The 24,030-nt window shown below is 39.7% G+C and overlaps 3 protein-coding genes across 4 annotated transcripts; 2 read left to right on the forward strand and 1 right to left on the reverse strand.

The window, feature by feature from the left end:
- Nucleotides 1–4,212: 4,212 nt before the first annotated feature.
- On the forward strand, nt 4,213–8,736 carry LOC116187857 (mitochondrial adenine nucleotide transporter ADNT1). The gene is made up of 8 exons (XM_031516858.1): nt 4,213–4,650; nt 5,101–5,149; nt 5,267–5,430; nt 6,076–6,113; nt 6,473–6,585; nt 6,841–6,954; nt 7,425–7,769; nt 8,297–8,736. Exons 1-8 carry the CDS (start codon nt 4,493–4,495, stop codon nt 8,378–8,380), a joined length of 1,065 nt encoding a protein of 354 aa, XP_031372718.1. The 5' UTR covers nt 4,213–4,492; the 3' UTR covers nt 8,381–8,736.
- A 375-nt stretch (nt 8,737–9,111) lies between these two features.
- On the reverse strand, nt 9,112–11,410 carry LOC116187851 (tyrosine-protein kinase ABL1-like). The gene is made up of 2 exons (XM_031516847.1): nt 9,505–11,410; nt 9,112–9,417 (listed from the first exon to the last, which is right to left on the reverse strand). The coding sequence occupies exons 1-2, from the start codon at nt 11,408–11,410 to the stop codon at nt 9,266–9,268; spliced, it is 2,058 nt and encodes a 685-aa protein (XP_031372707.1). The 3' UTR covers nt 9,112–9,265.
- A 4,948-nt stretch (nt 11,411–16,358) lies between these two features.
- LOC116192244 (tubulin gamma-1 chain) lies at nt 16,359–21,361 on the forward strand. Of its 2 annotated transcripts, XM_031520728.1 has the most exons (12): nt 16,359–16,689; nt 17,576–17,776; nt 18,074–18,185; nt 18,477–18,877; nt 19,136–19,189; nt 19,268–19,372; nt 19,667–19,741; nt 19,840–19,884; nt 19,990–20,118; nt 20,242–20,346; nt 20,425–20,513; nt 20,861–21,361. In XM_031520728.1, exons 1-11 carry the CDS (start codon nt 16,561–16,563, stop codon nt 20,491–20,493), a joined length of 1,425 nt encoding a protein of 474 aa, XP_031376588.1. In that variant the 5' UTR covers nt 16,359–16,560; the 3' UTR covers nt 20,494–20,513; nt 20,861–21,361. The 2 variants fall into 2 exon arrangements, with proteins under 2 accessions (XP_031376588.1, XP_031376589.1); XM_031520729.1 differs by lacking the exon at nt 20,242–20,346.
- Nucleotides 21,362–24,030: the final 2,669 nt, after the last annotated feature.

Genomic DNA, 24,030 nt, shown 5'->3' on the forward strand with positions numbered 1-24,030 from the left:
AAAAATTTAGAAAACTTTTAATATTTATTCGCAATTGTTAATATAATGATCGATCGTCATATTTTCATTAATATTAAAATATTATAAAATCGAGAGATTTCAAAGAGCGTCCAAATTCAAACATGTAGTCGGATTTGATAAATTTGGTCCAACTTCAGATCGAGTTGACTAAATGCACCGTTGATGTTAATGTCCAATCCAAATTCCCCTTACAATGGCCAAAACTTGATCCAAATAGATAGCATTGGATCGAATTGAACCCTCGGGGCAACTCGAGTCTGTACTTCTAGAAGTCGTCTTGAGAAGAGAGTTTGTTAGCTCTCTTTATAAAACCTTACTAGTTTTCCCGGCGTAGACATCGATCTAACTATCGGATCTTGATGGAGACTGTACTTTGAATCACAGCCAGATAGTCGCGGCTGCCTTCAGCTTCAACGAGTTGTCCCTCTCTCTGGGTATCACATATTAAAGAGTGGTAGGTTGAGACATAGAAACTTCTGATCCAAGAAAATCTGAAGCAAAAGGGCAACTGTTGCTTTGTCCATTGGATGTCACAAAGGGCCATTCCTACAGATAAACTGCCCTCGCAAAGGGCAAATTCCCTATTTATCGATGTCGATTTTCTAATTCATGCATTGAATTAACCGCAAAATTAACTCACAGTTCCCAATTAGGAGATGAAATTATAGAAGCGTCGTATCGTTAATTTGGTTTAATTATAGGTTAGAGCCCTTCTTTTCTGAGCCAAAGCCCAATCATGCATTTTGGTGGGCCTTGGATTGGGCCCTTAGTCTTTTTGGTTATTTTTCGTTTTCAATTTTATTTTTGGGTCATTTAATCTGAGCGGTATAGTATAAACATATTGATATATTTATAAAAGAAAAAAATAATAATAATAGGAAGAAGAAGAAGAAGAAGAAGAAGATGGAAATGGGTGGGGTTGGCTTTGAAGTTCGTTTCCAAGTGAAAATTAAAGGCCCGTTTGGTTTCGCAAACGGTTATTAAAATTTTAACTCTAACTTTAACTCTACTCACTACATAATAAAAGTCAGCAACATAATTATTACTTTTTCCCTTTTTTAACAAATTTTTTAATCATTCAATTCAATTTTTAATACTAAATTCTCTCAACTATTTATTACTTTTTCATACTCTTTTTCATAATTCAACAATACAATCATTACAAATAAATTAAAATCAAAATTCAACTCTATTTAACTCTAAAACTAAACACACTGTAAAAGATGATACCGACTTGTACTTTAATGTGAATATTTTGATAGAGGGGCATCAGGTCCCAGGCCCACTTTGAGTTTGGCCCATAGTTCGCTTTGCCATATTGGAGCTTCCAAGGTTTCAGTTTATCCAAGTAGATTATGGCTTGGAGTGTGATTGCACATGTAAATTTACTAAAATATAATTATTGAAAAATAAGTATTGATTAAAATATAAGTTAAAATATTTTGAAGATGATAATTTTAAACTGTTGATGCTTGAAATACAAAATAAATAGTAGTTTTTATAAATAATTATTAATTTAATAGAGAAAATTACGTTTTTTACTATTAAAATTAATTAAATTATAATATTAAAATAATTCATCAAACATTACTTCTACTTAAAAATCACTATAAAAAAATACTAGTCTAAGGCTGCATTTCCAAACAAATTCTATATCATATATTCTACTAGAGAGAAAAGAACAAATTTGTGTATTTTCTTGTGGCCGATATAATACACGCTAATATATGAGACCCTGTTGTCATCGGTTTTGGTAACTGGATCATCGATTTTGGTTAAATGCTTCTTTTTCTTTTTCTTTTTCCTTTTTTTTTTCAATTTTGACACAAAAGGTAAATCCGCATCCTCAAATGGGGAAAAGACTGACCGCCCCATGTTGGATTCTTGAGAAAATCCTTCCACCCTGTCTTCGAGAAATTTTGCTTTCATCAAGTTTAACCTTAAGTTTTATGGTGGAAAATTTTTTTAGTAATTATATCTCGCCAGATAAAGTGAGAAAGTATCAACAAATCACAACAAACGAATGACTTGGCGTATCAACACGTTGATAGTCATCCATGAATTTGAACAATTGAATCATATTATTAATTTTTTCTAACATAATTGTGAAGATGGATTATTTACTCGCGGACCATGACTATCTCACTTTGGCCTTAGATCTCTTCTTTTATTTTTTGGAAATCTCTAGAGCGGGATGCAAAATGATGTCCCATGATGGGACACTAATCTCATATATTAGATTTTTCAACTTTGGTCGTCCATAATTTACATATTTTGCTCATTATACTTAGTCCTTGACATTTTCCTTTTGCATTTTTCGCCTACAATATTATCGAGTCAATCCTGATTGTCTTAACACTTCAACAATTGTAATACGACATGCCACCATTAATAAACCATCTTAATAAACCAGTCTATGAACCCGGTTAAGTTTATAAATAAAAATATTTCAAAATATTTCCTAAAGAAAAAAATGAGAGACAACAATTATAATGCGATGAAGAGGGGGTCAGGTGGTGGCTCCCCTCCTCAGCCACCACCCCCTCAAACAGGGTCACAGTGCCACCAGAGGCTACTAGAGACCTCGTCTGAGAGGTGATGGCTGATGGCTGATGCCCGAGCCGTCGTAACCCGGATTTCCCCAACCCTCCTTTTCCCCACCTTGTTCTTCTTCAGTTCCTCCCAAACTGAAGCTTTTGTTTTTTTGTTTTTTAAACTTTGCTGGGCGGTTGGCAGGACTAGCCAATTAAACCGATTTAGTTTTCAGGACACGTGGTGGTGTCTCCACGCGACACATTATCACCCAAAAAATTTGATGAACCTTAGATTCTACCCAATAAATTTGTGACGCTATTAAAATCTCTAAAGATTAAAATGTAATTTTAAAAATCTAAAAATCCATGCTCCTATCATGGGACTTTTTTTTGCGTCATGTACTAGAATCACTCTTTTTAACTTTTCCTTTTATAATTAATTTCATTATGCACTCTTGTCGGATATTGCAGATTATTAATCAAGTGCCAAAAATAATTTAAGTTTAAAATTCCTCATGCATAGCATAATACACAGAACCATCTCTCCGTTCCATATTTAATGCCTTGTAGCTTTATTCAAAGACAAAATAGTGTGACTGTGCAGACTGAACTCTTTTGACCCAATGTATCCCAATGACGAAATGGCCTCGTAATTGATTATTACTTTGCAGATATCTTTACGCTTTGTACGTTTTTTTACCCCCCGAAATTGTATTGTTCGTGTTCTCCTTAAATTATTTGTATGTATTTTGGCTCTTAAAACCATTCGAAGCACTCATAAACAATCTTACTCCACACACAATCTTGATCCATTTCTGAAAATAACAGAAGGGATTCTAATAACAAATTATAAAAGGCTTTCTATGAAGAATAAATTGACTGTAAAGGAAAAAAAGGAATCACACCCATCATAAGGGGGAAAAAATGAACTCTCCCATCTTCAGAGATAAAAAAAAAAAACCGGGGGTTTAGGCTTTCATTGTCGACAAATTACTGACATAACCCGACACTCCTGGTGTGTTTGTTACGTTGTTCTCCATGATGCTCTTAACGGGGGTTCCCCAGTCTTGTCATTAGATAAGTCTGAGTTGTGTTGAGTCGAGGCAAAATGGCTCGGAGGCATTTGTGTATAATTTTGTTATGTCTATGGTGTGATTTGCTTTGTTGTCCCATTCAATAATGGATGACTCTTCAGTGAAGCCTCCTCGAACATCTATGTATTTAGTGTCTCAGACGATACTCTGCTGGCAATCCAATGTAAATTATTTGGTTTTCAATAAAATATTACTGTTAAAAGACAACTTTTTTCCCAAAAAAATGATTCCAATTTCTTTTTTAAATACTTTTTATTTATTTATTTATTTAACCCTAGCACCAAAATGATAAAATCACAGCACAGCTGATCATCGTTGAATGATCAATTCAACCCCCAGCCCATGATCGTACGGACCATGTCACAAAGCCAAAGCTGTGAGTCCACGTGGCAGCATCTCCCGTGGCGACGTTTTCCTTCAGCCCCGCGAAGCCGAAGCGAGTACGGCCTTTATTTTCGACTCACAGAAAAAAAAAAGAAAAAAAAAGAGTAGAAATGTTCGTTAATTGAATTCGTAATAACCCAACAAAAAAACCGGCCAGTATATAAATAGACCCTCTGAGTGAGTGTCACTGTGCCTTTGCCCAAACGCCGTCATTTCGCTACTCACTGTGTCTCTGCGAGTGCGGGCGTGTGTGTTGAAACCTCGCTTTCACCTCCGGGGAGCCGTCGCCACCACCACCACCACCAGTGATGCAGAAGGGACTGGTCGCATCTCGTTAATCTGCCGGGCAGCGGGTTGTATTGACCGCCGTTTGATATCGAGATCTCGAGCTACGATTCGGCAGCTGTTCGTCTCGATTCGCTTGGGTTTTAGGTGGGGCAGGTGCGTAGTCCTCGTCCAATGGCCTCGGAGGATGTGAAGACGAGCGAGAAGGCGGTCTCCACCTTTGTTAACCTCGCGGAGGAGGCGAAGCTCGCCAGGGAGGGCGTCAAGGCCCCCAGCTACGCCGTGCTCAGCATCTGCAAGTCCCTCTTCGCTGGTGGAGTTGCCGGTGGAGTGTGAGTTCCCCCCTCTCCTTTCCTCTCTATCAACATTTGCTCTCGTTCAGCTCGGATAAATGAATTGGGTATATCCAATGGAGTTGAAACTGCACTTGGTTTTCCTACAACGCTATGCAAAGGAGCCATTGAACCTTCAGTCTCCTCCTAAATGAACATTTGTGGTTGTTGATGTTTTCTGAAGAAGGTACTTTGGTAGTGTACCTGAAAATGTGAGATCTTTTGGTACTTCCGATTGGTAACGAAGAGGAGAGAGGCTTCCCTACGATTGTTATCAGAGCAAAGCTCTTGATTTTCCAGAACAAGAACTTTCTAGTCATCGCCCTCGCCCCACAACTGATCTGTGTTCATTCATCCCCACGGCATGATTTATTCTGCGTCCACCCCGCACAATGTTGATTCATCCACAAATCTTTAAAAATTGATTTTAGTGTGGATTGGCTCTTTCAGGTCACGGACAGCTGTTGCGCCATTGGAGCGCTTGAAGATATTGCTGCAGGTTAGCATAGCATGTACAGAATAAACTGTGATTTGCATATTTATGTCTCATTGTTGAATACTGACATTTTGAAATACCAACGTTTTTCTGATGATTGGGATCCATGGGCTTGTGCAGGTCCAGAATCCCCATAACATAAAGTACAATGGAACGATTCAGGGATTAAAATATATTTGGAGAACTGAAGGGTTCCGTGGATTATTTAAAGGCAATGGCACTAATTGTGCCCGAATTGTCCCAAACTCTGCAGTCAAGTTCTTCAGCTACGAGCAAGCTTCTAAGTACGAGTTACTCTTTCCACACAAATTCATTCTCGCAGGGTTATCTAGTCTCCTGCTGCATCTCTTGTCGATATTTATTTTGTTTCCCCTGCTTCTCCTCATATGAGAAAGATGAGTTGTGAGTTCTTGTAGACCAGATCTAACAATCTTAGGCGGATATTAGTGTTCACCAGGAATTTGTGGTTGACGTTGCTAATTCACTTATGAAAATGTCGTCTCTCGTGATGCTACGCCTTCTAACATTTGTTGATAGGGAAAGTTTTAAATTTTTAGTCAAACTATTCTCATAATCAGTGGTGTTTGGTCTAGTATAAGATTGTCAGAACTGCTGGAATTGCTGAACTGGTCATCTTTTGGCTTTTGGAATTTTATGGAGTAGTTTGAGGTGCTGAGGACTGCTAGGATTTCTTTCTAAAAAGTTATATTATATGTATGTTTATAATGCTCCCTTTGTTTAATATATATATATATATATATATATTCTATTCCCTCTCTTCTTATGATCATTCCTTTTTATCTTTTCTGTTTACATAATTAATTGCATGAAAGGACCTTTCCTTAATTTGTTACTGACTTCAATTTGATACTTTTAGTATTTGGATGACTTTCCGCTTTCATTCTTCTGATTGTTTAATGTGACCGCAGATCAATATTGTTGCTGTATCAGCAGAAAACTGGGAACGGTATGCCCTTCTTCATGATCAACCTATTTCACTCTGTGATTCAATTTGTTTGCTCTATAGTAACCAACAATGTCAACTATCTAAGCTTTTATGAGAGCTAAGGTTCGTACTTGGTATATCTCTATATTGTTTATATCCATTTTGGTGATAGCATGGAACAAACATGAGCCAGGAATCCAACAATTCTATTCTTGCTATCATGCATAAGTTCTATGCCGTCTTGCACATTCTGTGCTTGTGCATAAATTTGAAGTCAGACGTTGATGGAGAAACCAGGGTGTGTTTCATAGTATTAATAATTTAAGTTAGGACAAAATGATGGCAGACAATCTCATTCCACTTATAATTAATTTCTGCAGAAGATGCTCAGCTCACTCCTCTTCTACGCCTTGGAGCTGGAGCTTGTGCTGGTATTATTGCTATGTCAGCTACTTATCCCATGGATATGGTTAGGGGTAGATTGACTGTTCAGGTGCTTCCTGTATCTTCTGGACTCATTGCTACCATTTGCTTTTTGATTACCTCTTTGAGTAACTGTTTCTGGAGAAAAAAAAAATTGTGGAGCCTTTTTGCCAGGCTCAAACAGTCTCTTGAAACATGCCTTATTCTCTGTACTACTTTTTCCTAAAAGTGTAATTGTCAAATAAAACAGGGGCTTTGCCTTTTGGTCCCTATTTACATGTTTGTCTAAGTACTGAAATTGCTCTTTGGCAACTTATATTTGCAGACAGAGAGGTCCCCCTATCAGTACAGAGGAATGGTCCATGCTCTATCAACTATTCTTCGAGAAGAAGGACCCCGAGCTTTATACAAAGGCTGGCTTCCTTCTGTTATTGGAGTGGTTAGTAGCTGATCTTTGATACATCAACTTAGGGAAGATGGATACACATGATTAAATGTGTTCCATTTTGCAAAGAGTTCCTATCTTCATATTCCTCATTTCAAAGCCTTTTTTTTAATCTTATTTTGTATTATTTTTCATGAATAGACCCTTCTATTTTTGGTTCTGAATCTGATCTAATCTTCTGTGTTCCACCTTTTTTTTTTTTGGTAACTAAATATGTGGTGAATAATTTGATCTACTCTTCTGCAATCCATTTTTGTGTTGTTTCTCCTTTACCATGGACAAATCTTTGGCCATTCTGATTATGATGGTGGAGATTCAGTTAAAGAAGATAGTCTAGAAACTTATTTTGCTGTCTCAATGTCAGCCTATATTGCTCAGCCATCTATTGTGCTGTCTTTCCTTAAGAAATTAGATGTTTTACATCCTCTGTTTATGATGTTCACTCATGCTTTTAAAACTTGCAGGTTCCTTATGTGGGCCTCAACTTTGCTGTTTATGAATCTTTAAAGGACTGGTTAGTCAAAACAAGGCCATTTGGACTTGTTGAAAATTCTGAGTTGAGTGTCACGACAAGGCTAGCCTGTGGAGCTATTGCCGGAACTGTTGGGCAAACTGTTGCTTATCCTCTCGATGTGATACGACGAAGAATGCAAATGGTGGGGTGGAAGGATGCTGCTTCCATCATCAGAGGTGATGGGGTGGCTAAGGCGGCTCCTGAATATAATGGCATGATTGACGCATTCAGGAAGACTGTTCAGTATGAGGGCTTTGGAGCACTCTACAAGGGCCTCGTTCCAAATTCAGTGAAGGTCAGTATCAGTCATGCGTCAATGTTTGACTCGTTTATATATTCTGGTAAATTGTTTTGAGTGGAAATAATAACCTAGTAGTACAGATGGCATATTTTGAATAAAAAATGCAGTTTGAAGTGCCAAAATATGGTGTTGATGAGGTGCTTAAAGTTAGATAAGAATAAGTTGAGAAGAAAAAAAGGGTTAGAGTGTGAAAGAGATAGCAGATTGATAATAGTGAGAGGAATTCGAAAGTTAATTCAAAGTCAAAAACCTCAGTATTCACAAAAAAGATGTCAATCGTGGTAATCTTACATGTCAAGCTTTTGCACTATCTGTATGATAAGCTTTAGTACAATATCAAATCTGCATGACCACGTGGCGGGTGACAACCAACTAGTAATTGCTCTTTGCCTCCTAGGATTTGGCTGATATCTTCTGGCATAATTATTCATTCCTGTTGGCACATGAAATATTAAGGTGTTGGCCCCTTATTCTAACTTAGCATCGGACTCGAAGTTCATCTTATTCGGCTGCTTCTTCAGGTGGTCCCGTCCATTGCGATTGCGTTCGTGACATACGAGGTGGTGAAGGACGTCTTAGGAGTTGAAATCAGAATATCAGACTGAAATATTGCGTCGCTAACCTGTGTACTGGTATTTACTTTGAAGACGTGTGCTGTTTTTGTAGGAAAGGGGTAGAGAGATGTTAAAACTAGGTGTCTTCCTTTTTTTCCCCCCCTCTCTCTCTCTCTCAAAGAGCGAGTCCGGGAGCGCATGTGACCCTACGGTTACAAATGGCCCATGGTCTCTCTATCTATATTGTTATAAGAACCCGCTGTAGCTCTCATCTTCTCATTCATCTTCTGTGTCAATAAATGTCGTGAAGCAGAATAAGGCAAGAAGAAAACATACGGGCTTGTCTTTGTTTAGCTGAGAAAGCATTTTTATGAGAATTATTATGTTCTCAGACTGGATTCTCGGTCTCTCTGCCTGCAGTTCACTTTTTGCTTGCGAACCAGACATGATCGCTGCACGATAACATGGTTCTGTCATAATTGTAAGAATTGAATCAAGAAGCATTCCATTTTATGATCTTCTCAGAATGTGTCATGTATTGTCAGTACACTCAATCAGCCATAGAGAATGCCCGCAAACAAGAAGTCTCAGTGATGCCCCTTCCCATGTTTGTGTTACTGACTGCTCAACATTTCCTGCAATAATCCTGACGACTAATGTGGTTCGAGAGCACGATCACTTCAAAAATGACCGGGAATGCTGTTCCGGGCAAGGGAATAGAGGTTTACCTGCAAAACCCTGATGGGTATCTGGATTTGTTCCACCCTCTGAAGGAGAAGCAATTTCCTACAATGCTCCAGTCATCACCATATGTTTTGCTTGTCAAATGTCAATGCCAAACTACAGCTAATGCATCATTTGAGCAAGAAGCTGCTCGACAAAAATTCGCTTGCTCTCCATGAAGTGCAGAACACCCAACAACAAATTAAAGAACGACTAGGGAAGCTCCGAGTCTGAGGCATGACCCGATGAGGACGATCGCCTTATCTTGGGGCTCATGGTCAGCAGCTGACCCTCAGAATTCATTCTCATGGTTCGGCTTCCTGAAGTTATCTGTGGAGGTCTCAGTAATCGTCCTCTTGGTGTCCCTATCATGTCAGAAAGCAGCTGAAAGTCATGTCGATTATTGAAAAGCCGTTGTCAATGAATTTTACATGAAGCAGATGAAACCATACCTGGTTGTTTGCCGGTTTTGGCATCTGGTGATCTTTTCAACAACAGCAAGTTCTTGTTCGGAGGCTCGGGAGAAATGGATAACTTCCTTTCGGCCATCGAAAGGAAAGGATCATCTCCCGTGAGCATGTTCTCATCCCCACCAACCGAAGCACTGTCGCTTCCTGATTCCGAGTCCCCTTTAAGGCTGGCACACACTTTCTCCCTCTCCACCACCCTATAAACAAACATTTGGAACGGGATTTCTGACACTGGGAGTAGGTTCGGGCCATCCCAGGAAGGAAACTTCCTTAAAAGCCTCGATTCTATATCGGAGTAATCCACCAACGGCATTGGTGGGTCTGATTGGATGCTGTGTTCAGGATTCATTGCGAGGAAACGTTTCACGTACCGGAGTATTCTACATATGGATGAGAAGCTTGGTCTCTGAGTCTGATCGGTATGCCAGCATCGTTTTGTCAAGTTTATGAGGTATTTCGGGCAGTGGAAAGGGAACAGGGGCCGTTCACCTGCCCTGATGTTTCGGCTCATCTTGTCCCCTTGAAGATGCGCATCCTCAAATGGTGTTTTGCCAGTGAGGAGCTCAAAGCAGATCATCGCGTAGCTATAAACATCAGACTTCTCATTGTACTTGCTATGCCCAGGACCTCCTGCCTCTTCTCCCTCGGCGAGCACCTCTGGGGCATGCCAGATGAATGGGAGGGACGCGCTATGAGTCAAAGGCGACTTCTGGTGTGAGCTTTTCACCTGCGATAAGCCGAAGCCCGAGACCTTCGCGTGCAAGTACCCTTCAGAGGAATTTCCTCTTGCTTTCACCAGGATGTTACAAGGAGTTAAATCTCCGTGGTACATTTTCTTATGGTGGAGATACTCCATTCCTCTAGCGATTTGAAGCATCAAATCAAGAGCAACTGGAAGAGAAAACGGGATTCTTTTTCTCGGGCCGCATATCTCCTTGATATAGCTGCCGAGGTCTCGGTTCATTAGCTCCATAATAAGAAAGCACTCCTTCTTCTCCTCATCCATGAAGCTGCAGAGCAAGTGCATTATGTTCGGGTGGGAAAGAGAATGGAGAGTCGAGATCTCGGGAGCCAAGGGCTCGATATTCCCGATAATATGTCTCATAGCGAAGCTCTCGCCCAACCAAAGGATTTCTTTATGCCCACCTCCACACCCGAGCCGCCTCCTCACTTGGTAATCCTTGGAGCCCAACAAGACTGAGCTAGGCAGGAGTTTCCAATTCGAGGGCTCCGATATGTCCAAGTTCCGGGAGAGGAGATCATTCAGTCGCTGCTCCTGCTTCGTGGTTGGGCCTGAATGGCTCTTCTCCCGAACTTTGTTGAGGAGAATCCACCGGTCTTCTTTCCAAACCGCCTCCAACAACCTGCAGAACTCGGGCGTGATGAGATACTGCTTCCCGTATTTCCACTGGAAAAGCTTCGGGTCCTTCCACTCCTTCTGGTACTTCCTGGTGTAGACGAGCCTCTTCTTCTGCATCTCGTCGTGGTCCCACCCTGCCATTTCCCCCGCTATCTCGATCGCCTCTATCACGATTGGCATGCAGCACAACAAATTGTGGATATGAAGCTCGACGCAGTCGGCGTTCTGGTAAAGGGCAATCGCCCTGGCCCACCAGTCCTTAGTCTCGAGGCAGGATCTAACGTAGAGCTCTGCTTCCTTGAAAACCCTGAGAAGCTCCTTCAGCGGCTGCTCAAGGATCCTCCATTTCACCTGCTTCTCCTCGAACCTCAGGTTATGCTTCATCTCTTCCGCCACAACCTCGTAAGCGGAGCTCAGCATGTCCACCAACAAGGTGCATTGCCTCAGGTTTATTTGGATATCTTCACAGAACACCATCAACGCCTTCAGGCTTCCTAGGGCCTCGCCTATCTGCCGGAATTGTTCCATTCCCATATCGCTGTAAATCTATCGACACTTTTTTATACGTGGGATCCAGAGTCTCATCGAATCGACTTGTTCGTGAATGATGATCTCTTTACAAGAAATCAAACTGATATGACAAAGAAGAAAAGGAGAAAAAAAAAGAAAAAAGAAAATTCCTTATGGAAGTTCTTGATGGATTAGCTCCTGGTTTGTGTTCTCTCCTCAAGTTTAGGCGGTTTGAACAGACAAAATGGAACAGCTATGTTTAGCGGGAAAGGGGGCAGTTATGGGATTTCCATTTTAAGGAAGAGGGTCCGTTTCTATTCTAGTACCTGCTGCCATTTCCTATGTTGGTAGGTATGCGGATCATGGACACGATTTCGCGTCACACGACATCGGCATATCTCATTGCCCGGTACTTACAGAAGCACATTCAGCCGACTGATCATACATAAGGGCATGTCTCCAGTGTCATGATATCCTCCGACATGGATATTTCTAATACATATTACATTAGATGTGTATATATATATATATATTTTTTTTTTTTTTCAATCCGTAAGCTTTGCTCTTCCATTCCAAAACTAAGATCGATGCAACCCATGCTATTGGGCCACCAAAACTTCCACAAGGCGTGCAGGTCTAACCAAAAATGAGCTCGCAGGCCCGATCCAATAAGGCGGTCCAAAAGGAGAAACGTGAAAGATGAGCTTGCTCCAAGGCATTACAAAGAGAGAAGAAAAAGGGGGGTCATGCTGCTAAGCAACCCAATTCAACAGCATTTGCTTTTGTCTCGCATTAGTGACTTTCTGCTCAAGGCCCTTGACCCCACACAATCTATACTGGACAGCAGCCTTAATTTTAACGAGTGTCCTCTCAGTGGAAGGGCTCACGTCTGACAAGATGAAGTCAATGCGTGCCTGCCAAACATAATAGAGATGAGCATGCCAAGACAGCCGCCTAGTAACAACAACCTGTAAGGACTTACCTCTCAACGTCCATTTAATTTCATAGTTCCAATCCCTGCAAGTTCTTCTTTCTCCATTAAGCAAAAGAATTGAATTCCAAATGCTCTTTGAGTAGGTGCAAGACAACAATGAGTGATTACGACTTTCCTCCCCCATATGATATAGAACACATAAGGAGCCAATGCTGTGCTTCCATCTCTTGACCCTATCCAGAGCAGAGAGCCTATTATGCAGCGCTAGCCATGACATAAAACAGTGATTTGGGATGCGTGGCCGAAACCAGAGGATTTTGTGCCAATGAACCTCTGTCCCCTTCCTTCTCATGCTGTTCCAAGCACTATTAATGGGGAAGGTGCTGTTCGGGTCGAAACACCAAACCACTCGATCCTCCAGTCCAACATCAGGGAAAACAGTTTGAAAATCCTCTTGAATCAGACTCATACCTGCTCTTCGATGATTTCTCCATTTCCATGAAGAGAGAGACCCGATCCAGAGATTCTTCCTTGTAGAGCAGTGTAAAGGGGACTTAGGGAGTGCCAATTGTCATACCAAAACCAAGTTCGAAGTCCATTCCCCACAACATTTTTAACCAGGTGTTAGCATTTGATCCTCAGTTTTAAGATCTTCCTCCAAGCATAAAAACAAAAACTTGGGTAGTGAGAGTCCAAAAATTCCTACCTGTGATACGGTAAGCATAGAACGAGGGAATCCATAGTGAACCGGCACCACTAATAATAAGCCATATAAACCTCATGATGCATGCGTTATTCCAGACAGCAAGTCGCTTGATTCCCAAACCGCCTTCATTTTTTGGAAGGCAGATGGTATCCCAAGCAATCTTAGCCTTCCCAGCAGCATTGCTATCCATTCCCCTCCATAAAAAAGACTTACACTTGTTCTCCACGATTCTTATTAACTTCTTAGGCAATATAAAAGCCCGACACCAGAAGTTGAGCAAAGAGTACAAGACAGATTCAATGAGCTGTAACCTTCCTGCATACGTGAGTTTTTTGGCTGCCCAACAATTAATTCTCTGTACGATCTTTTCAATTAATGGCTTGCACACTCTGTCAGTCAGTCTACCTGGAATAAGGGGAACCCCATGATACCTAACTGGGAGAGCCCCATGTCTGAAGTTATTCACAGATAGCATTTTATGAAGTTCGTCATGATTTTACCACGGCTGCATACAACTGTCTTGTTGGGATTAAGTCTCAAACCAGACATTAAATAAAACTCTTCAAAGATGCTTAAAAGAGATTCGATTGAGCTGAGATTACGTCTGACAAAAATCAGTAAATCATCAGCAAATCCCAGAAGTGTCTGCTTAACCTTGGAACAGGTGGGATGATAGGATAGTCTGCCCTCTTGAGCTGCTGCATTTAGAAGCTGAGAAAGAACCTCAATGGCTATAACAAATAGATTGGGGGAAAAAAGATCCCCTTGTCTGACCCCTTTGCCGCCCTTGAAGTAGCTTTCCAAGCTGCCATTAACAGAAATTGAGTATCTATCTCCAGTAGTACAAGCCTCAATCCAGCGAGCAAACTGATCAGGGACTTCAATCACTTTGAGGATATTAAGAATGAATTTCCAGTCTACAGAATCAAACGCCTTCATTATGTCTGCTTTAATAACGCATCTAGGGCTAATACGTGTCCTCTGGTACCCTTTCACCAGCTCGTGAACTAGCTGGATGTTGTCCCCTATGTCTCTTCCTTCAACAAAGGCACACTGAGTAAGTGAGATGAAATTGGGAAGAAAGGTCTTGAGTCTATCTGCAAGAATTTTTGTGATAATTTATAAGTAACATCACAGCAGGAGATTGGACGAAAGTCAGCCATTTTTGTGGGATTGGGGACCTTAGGGACTAAGGTGACCCCAGTGCTATTAACTCCATTAAGTAACCTCGAGCTAGAGAAGAAGTTTCTAATGGCCCGTGTGAAATCCCTTCCAATGATGTGCCAGGCAAACTTGAAAAATTGGGCATTGAAGCCATCAGGCCCTAGCGCGTTATAACTCCATCGCCCATAAGGTGTTTTTAACTTCTTCATCAGTAACAGGTTTGATCAAGAGGGCCTTGTCCTGTTCAGAGACTCTAAATGATAACAACTGCTTGAGCTTTTGCAGATCACCCCCATTTACCTGAGGATCATCTGTTCCAAGAAGTTTAGTGTAAAAGCCAACAGTCTCCCTTGCAATACTCACTGGATCCTACAATCTTTCCCCATGCTCGGAGAAAAGAACTTTGATTGTAATCTGAGCTCTTCTTGTCTTAAGCATTCTATGGAAATAGCTAGAGTTATGGTCCCCTGGAGAAATCCAATTAACCGTTGCTTTCTGTTTAAAGAAAGCCTCCTCAGCAGCTCGAAGTGACGCATAGTATTTGCAAAGCCTTTGCTCTGCTTCAAGAAGTTCTGTAGTGATGTCAAGCCCTTTCATGATCTTTTCTTGTTTCTCAGTTAAAAGGTCTTGAGCTTGCTTGACCCTGCCACTGTTATCAGCAAAATTCTCCTTATTGAATCTTCAGAGAGCCTCCTTCAGTCTTTTGAGTTTGCTGCAAAGCTTAAACATTGGATTGCCACTCACTCTACTAGCCCAAGTGTTTTCCACCAAATCAAAGTAACCTGGATGATCAGCCCAGAAGTTAAAATATCGAAAAAAGGTTTCTTGAACTGAGGCCTCTCTAGTGCAATAGTGGTCAAACTGGGACAGTGGTCTGAGATGAGAGGACTCAGGAATTCCACACTGCACCGGAGAAGGTACTAAGCCTGGAATCATTAACTACTTGTGTAGTTATGATAGAGAGTCCACACAGTGAGCATCTTCTCCATAATTTCCTGCACTCTACTCCCCAATATACGAACAACATTTATTTTGTATTTTGCAACCATTTTTCTAACTTCCTGTTGCTTAAGGGCCTTATTAAAGCCCCTCACATTCCACACAAGAGTCTTAGTCATTTGTGGAGCTGGAGCAAGGATTAGCTACCTTAGCTGAACCAGCCACTACCATCTCCTGCTTGTTTGTTCCTCTCTTGTTCTTCAGTTGTTTAATATTCGTGCATGAGGGAAAAAAAAATTACCTGTTTAAAGTATGTGTTATTCGAAGTGTTGATGTGATCAGGTCCAACTCATAGGATTCATGGGACAATTACTTAGAAGTACATTATGTACAACAACCCTTATTATCTGATAGGAAAGGATTCCGTGATCCTAACGTGCTGGTGGATACAGGTTCTGCAATACAAAAGGGCCGGTCTAAGAGGAATCGTCCATAAGGCACGATCATATGGTTTTGCGATATTGCAAAATTCACCTCTTGAAAGTAAGCCTACTCTTGAGCTTTATAAGCTCATGAAGCTCCAGTCCTTTCGGATTGTTCTTTGCGCCCATCATCGAGTCAGCAAGAAGAAGAGAGTCGAGAATCTCGAAGGGACCGATCTAAACCCTAAAACCCTAAAATCTTGAATTTGAACGTCAAAGAAAGCACCAGCTAATGGAATCATCTCGTGGTGAAGGTACAAAATTAGCAGCACGAAAAAGGCTTACCCTAGAGTTTCACTTTCATCAACTAATAAATGCGGGTTAATAGAAAACCCATATATCACATTATCATTTCCAAATAATTATAACTAAAACGAGAGCAATATGATCGAATGGATTCCTTCGGCTTAGTTTACGAGCGCTGTTGCGGATGTAAATGTGCTGAAATATAATAATTGCTGAAAATGTGCTGATTTTAGAATAAAGAACTGTTTGAGAGGTAACGACTTAAAACTACTAAAATTAAAATTAATATTTAAAATAGAGAATAAACAAAAACAGCTTGCAAACATGATGGAAAAATCACTATGTCAAGTTAAAATGGGCTTTACTTACTGGGCCAGATATTAAGGCCTGAGCCCAAGTAAAGCGGAACCTCCGGCCCAAATGGCGCACGATAGCATTCCCGCCCCGCGCTCCATAGTCAAACCCTGTGCGTATATATATTGACAGCCGGCGACTGGCTAACTACTGATGATATAAGTGAAGGAGGAGGACAGTCGGAAATCATGGATCGAACCTCGCTCGCTCACTTTCCCTCTCCTTTTTGAAAAAACCCTTCCGCGACCGCCATCGCCATCGCTGCCGGACTGACCGCGAAACCTGCAATCCACACTACTACTTCTCCCAATCCCTGAGCTCGTCTCCGAGGAGAAGAGGGGAAATGCCGAGGGAAATCATAACTCTGCAGGTGGGGCAATGCGGGAACCAGATCGGGATGGAGTTCTGGAAGCAGCTCTGCCTCGAGCACGGCATCAGCAAGGAAGGCATCCTCGAGGACTTCGCCACCCAGGTGCTCCCCTGCTGCTCTTCTTCTTGTCTCGATTTGCGCATTTGCTCGTCTGTCTCGCTGTTTCATTCGACTCGTGTGTCGATTTCGCGGTGTGGAATTCGGCGCGCTCATGAAAGATGGGGGCTTTGATGATTTTAGTTGATTCGGCGAGGAGGGTTTAAGCTTGTGTTCTTGCAGTAGATTTGTGAATACGGGCCGATCTTCTACTCGGTGCCATCAGTGAGCCATTGAATGTGCTACTGCCTGGACCAGCTTATGGTTTAGGGTTTTGTATCTTCATGTAATGAAGGGGGGTTTTGTCTGCACCTATTGTTCGTTTGTCAGCTATGTTTATAGTCAAGTGCGACTATAGGTGGAGTTAGACTGAGGTTTGTAGTCTTGTCTGGCGGAGCTTTGGACAAGGACCTTTGTGACCTGGTTTGACTGCATTGCCTATTATTGCTATTAAGTCAATGTTACTGTTTTACATGAAAATGTGGGTTGAAACTCTTCGAATATTCATGTACGGAGTCGGGAGAACAGGTTTACCATGCTATTACATGCCGTTATATGGAAATGTGGATTGAAACTCTTCGTTTGTCAGCTGTGAGATGATACCACGTGAAATGTTTATAGTCAAGTGCGACTATAGGTGGAGTTCGATTGAGGTTTTTAGTCTGGCGGGGATTGAACTGGGACCTTTGCGACCTGGTTTGACTGCATTGCCTATTATAGCTGCTAAGTCAACATTACTCTTTTAAGCGGGAATGTGGGTTGAAACTCTTAAGATATTCATGTATGGAGTCAGGAGAACAGTTGTCCATGTTGTTACATTCGGAATCATAGGTGCTTTTGATGCCTGTGATACTTGCAGTTTGTGTTGATTTCTGGATCTTCATTTTTGCAGGGAGGTGATCGTAAAGATGTTTTCTTCTATCAAGCTGATGATCAGCATTATATTCCACGTGCCTTGCTGATAGATTTGGAGCCTAGAGTAATTAATGGCATCCAGAACAGCGAGTACCGAAATCTCTACAATCATGAGAATATATTTGTCGCAGACCATGGTGGAGGTGCCGGAAATAACTGGGCTAGTGGATATCACCAGGTTTGAAAGTTGTATGCCCTATGCAAATAAAAGAGCTTATTATTTTCATTTCTCTAAATTTGAGGATGCAGAATAGTTCACAATGAAATATTGGCCAATTTCTGTCTCTTGATTCACACTGTGATAACTGAGGCAGATGATGAATCACGTGATTACTGCAAATGTGTAGTGGCAGAGGCTAGGAGATCTCTAGCCTCACCTTCTTCTCGATAAAAGATTGTTTGCTTTTTTGTTGCTCTTTTATGTAATTATTGTTGAATCCTTAACCTGATGATTGCTTTTCAATCCCATTTTCAGGGGAAGGGTGTTGAAGAAGATATAATGGACATGATTGATAGAGAAGCAGATGGTAGCGATAGCCTTGAGGGTTTTGTACTTTGTCATTCTATTGCTGGAGGAACTGGCTCAGGTTAGTTATTTCTCCTCTAAGTTTGTCTCAATATTTCCTCTCATTCTAAAACGGTTAGACCTTAAAAACTGTTCATGAAATTTTTAAAGTGTCCTGGTGACTAGTCTCCTGGTCTTGTAGGTCTATTCACCTATAATAGATCTCTTTCTTGGGTTCCGCAATAGACACAACTACGTGTACTTTTACTTGCACAATAAAGCATACTTGATAAGTGCATTGTAGAAATTATATGTAATCAGAAGCTTTTACCTCCTTGCATATAAGAACTTTTTTCTTTAAAAAAAAATGCAGGCATGGGTTCATATCTATTGGAAACGCTTAATGATCGTTACAGCAAAAAGCTTGTTCAGACATACAGTGTATTTCCTAATCAGATGGAGACAAGTGATGTTGTAGTGCAGCCTTATAACTCACTGTTGACACTCAAGCGCCTCACACTCAATGCCGACTGTGTTGTTGTTCTCGATAATACGGCTTTGAACAGAATTGCTGTGGATCGCCTTCACTTGAGTAACCCAACATTTGCTCAAACTAATTCACTGGTATCAACCGTAATGTCTGCAAGTACAACTACATTGCGGTATCCAGGATACATGAATAATGACTTGGTTGGCCTTCTTGCCTCGCTAATTCCAACACCAAGATGCCATTTTCTAATGACTGGTTATACACCACTTACTGTTGAGCGTCAGGTGAGGTTCATTGTTGACCTTTCAGCAGAATCTTTTGTTTTGATCTTATTAATTTTGCAGCCTCTCAGTTATTGTAGAGGCTTGTGCATCTTTGTGCTCTATGAAAGCCAGCTGAAATGGAGAGTGTCTGTGGCAAGCAGTACATCTTTTTATCGATATCATCTTTTGTCTTTTTTAGTGAACTGTTATCATTGTTTCTCAAATAAAATGTTCCTTAATTGGGAGTTTAGATAATGAGTTGATGTTCTACTTTGGCAGGCTAATGTGATAAGGAAAACCACAGTGCTGGATGTTATGAGAAGACTTCTGCAGGCAATAATTTTTTTCTGTGTGAATATCTGAGTTACAACAAACCCATCCATCTCATTATATAAACTTCTTTCTTCTCAGACGAAAAATATAATGGTCTCATCTTATGCACGGAACAAAGAAGCCAGTCAAGCGAAATACATATCTATACTTAATATCATTCAAGGAGAAGTCGACCCTACTCAGGTAACATAAACTACGCTGCAACATCTGTTATGATATGTTGGTCAGAAGATGTCTGAAATGATTCCCAAAAGCTTTCCATGTGATAAACACCTATTCTCTTGTAAAGGGTTCCGTGTAAGAATGAATGGAATTTTAAAATTTTGGGTTTTATTATGGGAAGTCAGATTACATAGTATTCCAAGAATATTTGGGGCCAAATTATGGTTGCACAGGTCTTCTACTTCTAATTGTGTGATGTTACAAATAATGGCCATCATGGCTGCTACATCTGATGATAATCTGTACACATATTAGGTCCATGAAAGCTTGCAGAGGATACGCGAAAGGAAGCTTGTCAATTTCATTGAGTGGGGCCCTGCAAGTATTCAGGTCTGCCTTAGCCCTGACAAATGCAATCAGATCACTTAGGAGATCATCTCTATCCTGGCAGTGAAGTCACTTTGATATTTTTATCATCTCTTTTGTAGGTTGCTCTATCCCGAAAATCTCCATATGTTCAAACTGCTCATAGGGTACTTCTACTAACTTAAATTCCAAGTTGAAAGCATTTGAATTTGGTTCTTCAAGTAATACTTGTTGGGAATATTGTGCAATAAATTCTGGAAATGGAATTCCAGGTGAGTGGTCTGATGCTGGCCAGTCATACAAGTATACGGCATCTCTTCAGCAAGTGTCTCAACCAGTATGAGAAGCTGAGGAAGAAACAAGCTTTCCTTGATAATTATCGCAAGTTCCCGATGTTTGCTGTGAGTTTACAACGCATCTATATACCTGTTCCGTGTGCATGAGAGTGTATGCACGCAAAGTACAAAGTGCACCTACCAATGTTCTAGATCATAGCCTAAATTTATGCAATGTCCCATGCACAGGATAACGATCTCTCAGAATTTGATGAATCGAGAGATATAATAGAGAGTTTGGTTGATGAGTACAAGGCCTGTGAGTCTCCCGATTACATCAAGTGGGGAATGGAGGTGTGGGTTTAGCTGCTTGATTGCATCTATGATGTTAGCACATTCTCGATCTGTCCTCTAAACTCTGCTTCTATGCAGGACCCTGATCATGTTCTTACTGGAGAAGGCAATGCTATGGGAACTGTGGATCCCAAATTAGCAGTGTAAATGTGTCTGTGGAAATACAAGTAAGCTGCTTCTAGACCTTTAGTGCTCATTTTAATTCTTCTGTGTTTTTTCTGTTCTCTAGTGTGGTATGATTGAATTAAGTTTACTGTCTGTCTGATACACCTTTGTTTCCAACTTGTGAGTATGCTAGTCAATTCCGTAATCAAACTTGTCTTTCCCATCCAAAGGAGCTTGTAAAATTAGTGAAAAAGCCCAAAGGGGCCTTTTTATGGACAACTTGAAACAAGTATCTTTGGTATTTGCCTCACCTTTCAGCTGTTCTTGTGATAATTTTGCATATTCTTTTCCTTTCCCCTGGTTCCAGTGATTGGGCAATCTTAATATGCTACAATTTGATCTTGTGCAGTGAAGTGTCACGGGGCTGAGCTACATGCTGCATAATATGGGGCTTGTTAATAGCTGTACTATAGATTGGGGGATGTAATGTTGTGCAGTGCTGTCTGGATCTGGAGTAATTAGCATCAGAATCACCGAAGCTTTCATGTTATAGATTGACTTGCTCGGTTAAGAGGTTTGCAGTGAGTTGCAATGCTATGGAAAGTCCCCTAGAGCTTTGACGCCTCCATTTCAGATCTAGAGTCGGTGGTGCAGATATTCCTCATAGGGTGTTGAGATCACAAATTTACGGCTCCTGGTCCAGAATCAGATCTGTTTGGGTGTTTTTATTGAGTGTTCTTTGTGGTCCATTATTCCTGGAGGCAGCAGTGAGATGGGATTTGGCAAAAGTGTTGCCCCCACGAATTATATGTTACGGCGGCTTTCTTTCTGTGTGCTGGCTGCTCCATGTGCTTCGGTGTGATACAGTTATCTGCTCTTGCATGCTAGAAGTTTGTTTTTTTTCCCTCTACATCTTGATAACCGATCTCATCTCATGCTGCTTGCTAATTTATGGTGGTTTTATTAAATTTAGTTTGCCGCATTAGCCACGGGAAAGGATTAGGACGTGAAAACATGTGTTCCTTATTTTTCAGGCTCTAATTAAGGATTGGATGTGGACCTGATGAATGAATTGGGTAACTGCTGGATCTCTTTATATTATGAAAAACGGAATATTAAGAGGGGAAATGTTTGAATTTTGAGTTTGAAAAAATATGATGTCTTGCGGGCGGAAAAATGTTGATAAAAGGGAATTTATATATTTTTATAAGATATATTTGCCTTCATAAAAAAAAAAAAAACAAAAACAAAAAGAAGAAGATATATAGTCCGTTAAAAGGAGGCTAGTCACATGAACGATCGATCAGGGAGACTTCCCGACAGGGACAATTTAGGTAACGGTGACCTATAGACAACTTGACTGACAGTCTGTCCTCTAAAGCAAGCAAGAAAACAGCAGTGGTTACCACTCCACTCATGAATTTTTTTTTCTCCTTTTAAATGGGGAGCTTATTCGGTCCTGCTCAGAATCGATCTAGTTGAACATAGTTGATCGAAATATGAATACAGTTATTGGGGCAAAATGTAGTCGACAAGTTACATTTTCAATCGATTATGTTCAAGTGGACCAATCCCCGGTCCAGTCGATTATATGAATTTATTTTTTAGTACTTATTTGATTATATGGATTTTTTTCGGTAATGATTGATTATATGGAATTAGATCCATTTGATTATATGGATTTAGATTTTTAAATTTTGCTAGTTGCTTGGGTAACTGTCTGTACTTATATTATATATATATATATATATTTATGAATTTGAATGATTTTCAATATTGTGGTACAATCATTTCAATGTGAGACTAATTAATTATACTCTTATGAGGTTTAGCTATAATTACAAAAATTCATCAGATGAGATTAATATACTTTATTATTAACTCTCTTATTGTACAAATCCAACAAAATATGGTCACCTTCGAATGGCCATTATTCCTATTCATTTTGAGTATCTTCCCAACCATTATTTTCATTATAATGAATTAAATTATGATACAAAAAAAAAGAATTAAAGTATGATGCTATATTATATATTCACAACTTTCTTAAAATTAATTATACTTTTCTACTGAGATGGCAATAATTATTTTCCTCCTTTAATTTTTGTTCATATTTATATATCATTTAATTTCTATAAATCAAATTAAACAATAAATTAACAAAAAATTTACCACCTGAACCATGTTCATAATGGGGAGATAAGTATGTGTGTGTATGTATATACTAGTAAATTTACACAACCACCGGCATGGTGGTTTAACGATTAAGCTCCAAGTGTTCTACTTGAACATCACGAGTTCGAACCTCACTGAGGACGTAGAGCTCGCCACTATGTGGGTGTATTATGGGATTGCGGTGGCCGGTCCATAATATTTGATCCAGTGGGCCTTGGACTTAATTCACTATTGTGTTGGTGAGGCTGCGGTAATCAAGTTGGGCTAAGTTTTAGCGAGCTATAGCAAAAGGAACATTCTGTGGCGGTCAGATTCCCTTAGTTGGAGCAGCCAAAGCAAGCCAATAACCCGACTTAGCCTTTTTATTCACAAAAAATAGTAAATTTACACATGAAACACAAGTGAAAGTTTCTTTGATAAGGTTAAAATACATAATACTCGAACGACATAATATATGCTTGTAAAAGGACACAAGAATTAATGGGCCTCAAGATGTTCATGAGTTCAAATTCAAGAAAGCTTTTTCAAAAAAGAAATATTATAAACTATGTATAAATTAATAGTATCTCCTTTTGAATGAATTTGTAACCATTTTTAGTTAGAAATATGTCCTTACTTTAAGTTATAAATAAATAAAATAAAAAATAATTAATAATTTCTATGAGGGTTAGTGAAGCAAAAAAAGAAAAAAATTTGTCGTTCTTATTATTTCTACAACGAACTTTTTTAATTGCACGGAAAATGACAAATTGAGTTTTATGTCACAGATTTTTCTAACATAGCACTAACCTTGCAAACATAACACATGGAAATGTACCAAGTGGACCCCATGGGTATTTAAATATTAAATTCAAAATAAAAATTATTAAAAGTAACTAATAATATTCACAAAAAATATTTCATATAATTTAATAAAATAAATAAATAATATTAATTTCAATGGAAACATATATGTACATATATTGATATAGCATTTACATATGTGTAACATAAAAAAGTATACACAAAATTGGCATACTAACGACAAATCAAGATATCTAAGTATATGTATCAATTTTTGTACAATTTATGAAATTATTTCTATTATTTTTTAGTCTATTGAAGAAAAGTAAAATTGAATGCAAGAATAAAACTATAAAATTTTTCAAATTTTAAATTTATCTCTCTTATCACGCTTTTTCATCAATTCACAAGTGGTCATTTTCCTTTCTACTTTTTACTTATTTCTCTTCAACCCCCACATTATCTCTATCTCAAACCTAAGTTACTTTTCGTTTCTTTCACTAAAAAAATTAATTTTTAAAAATTTTGTTTCAATTTTTAAATTTTTTTAATAATAGCACAGCTATGTAGAATTACAAATGATAGATAATGATGAAAATACAGAGACATCATTTTAAACCA

This window comes from Punica granatum, chromosome 1, assembly GCF_007655135.1.
Source record: "Punica granatum isolate Tunisia-2019 chromosome 1, ASM765513v2, whole genome shotgun sequence".
Taxonomy (NCBI): domain Eukaryota; kingdom Viridiplantae; phylum Streptophyta; class Magnoliopsida; order Myrtales; family Lythraceae; genus Punica; species Punica granatum.

What these genes read in the sequence shown, in the direction of transcription:
- LOC116187851 (XM_031516847.1), bottom strand. Translation starts at nt 11,410, where the DNA reads ATGGAACAATTCCGGCAGATAGGCGAGGCCCTAGGAAGCCTGAAGGCG. An exon ending in CAAAACCGGCAAACAACCAG is followed by an intron (nt 9,418 to 9,504) that starts GTATGGTTTCAT and finishes CTGACATGATAG; the next exon opens with GGACACCAAGAGGACGATTA.
- LOC116187857 (XM_031516858.1), top strand. Translation starts at nt 4,493, where the DNA reads ATGGCCTCGGAGGATGTGAAGACGAGCGAGAAGGCGGTCTCCACCTTT. An exon ending in AGCTACGAGCAAGCTTCTAA is followed by an intron (nt 5,431 to 6,075) that starts GTACGAGTTACT and finishes ATGTGACCGCAG; the next exon opens with ATCAATATTGTTGCTGTATC. An exon ending in GGGGTAGATTGACTGTTCAG is followed by an intron (nt 6,586 to 6,840) that starts GTGCTTCCTGTA and finishes TTATATTTGCAG; the next exon opens with ACAGAGAGGTCCCCCTATCA.
- LOC116192244 (XM_031520728.1), top strand. Translation starts at nt 16,561, where the DNA reads ATGCCGAGGGAAATCATAACTCTGCAGGTGGGGCAATGCGGGAACCAG. An exon ending in ATGTTCAAACTGCTCATAGG is followed by an intron (nt 19,885 to 19,989) that starts GTACTTCTACTA and finishes ATGGAATTCCAG; the next exon opens with GTGAGTGGTCTGATGCTGGC. An exon ending in ACATCAAGTGGGGAATGGAG is followed by an intron (nt 20,347 to 20,424) that starts GTGTGGGTTTAG and finishes GCTTCTATGCAG; the next exon opens with GACCCTGATCATGTTCTTAC.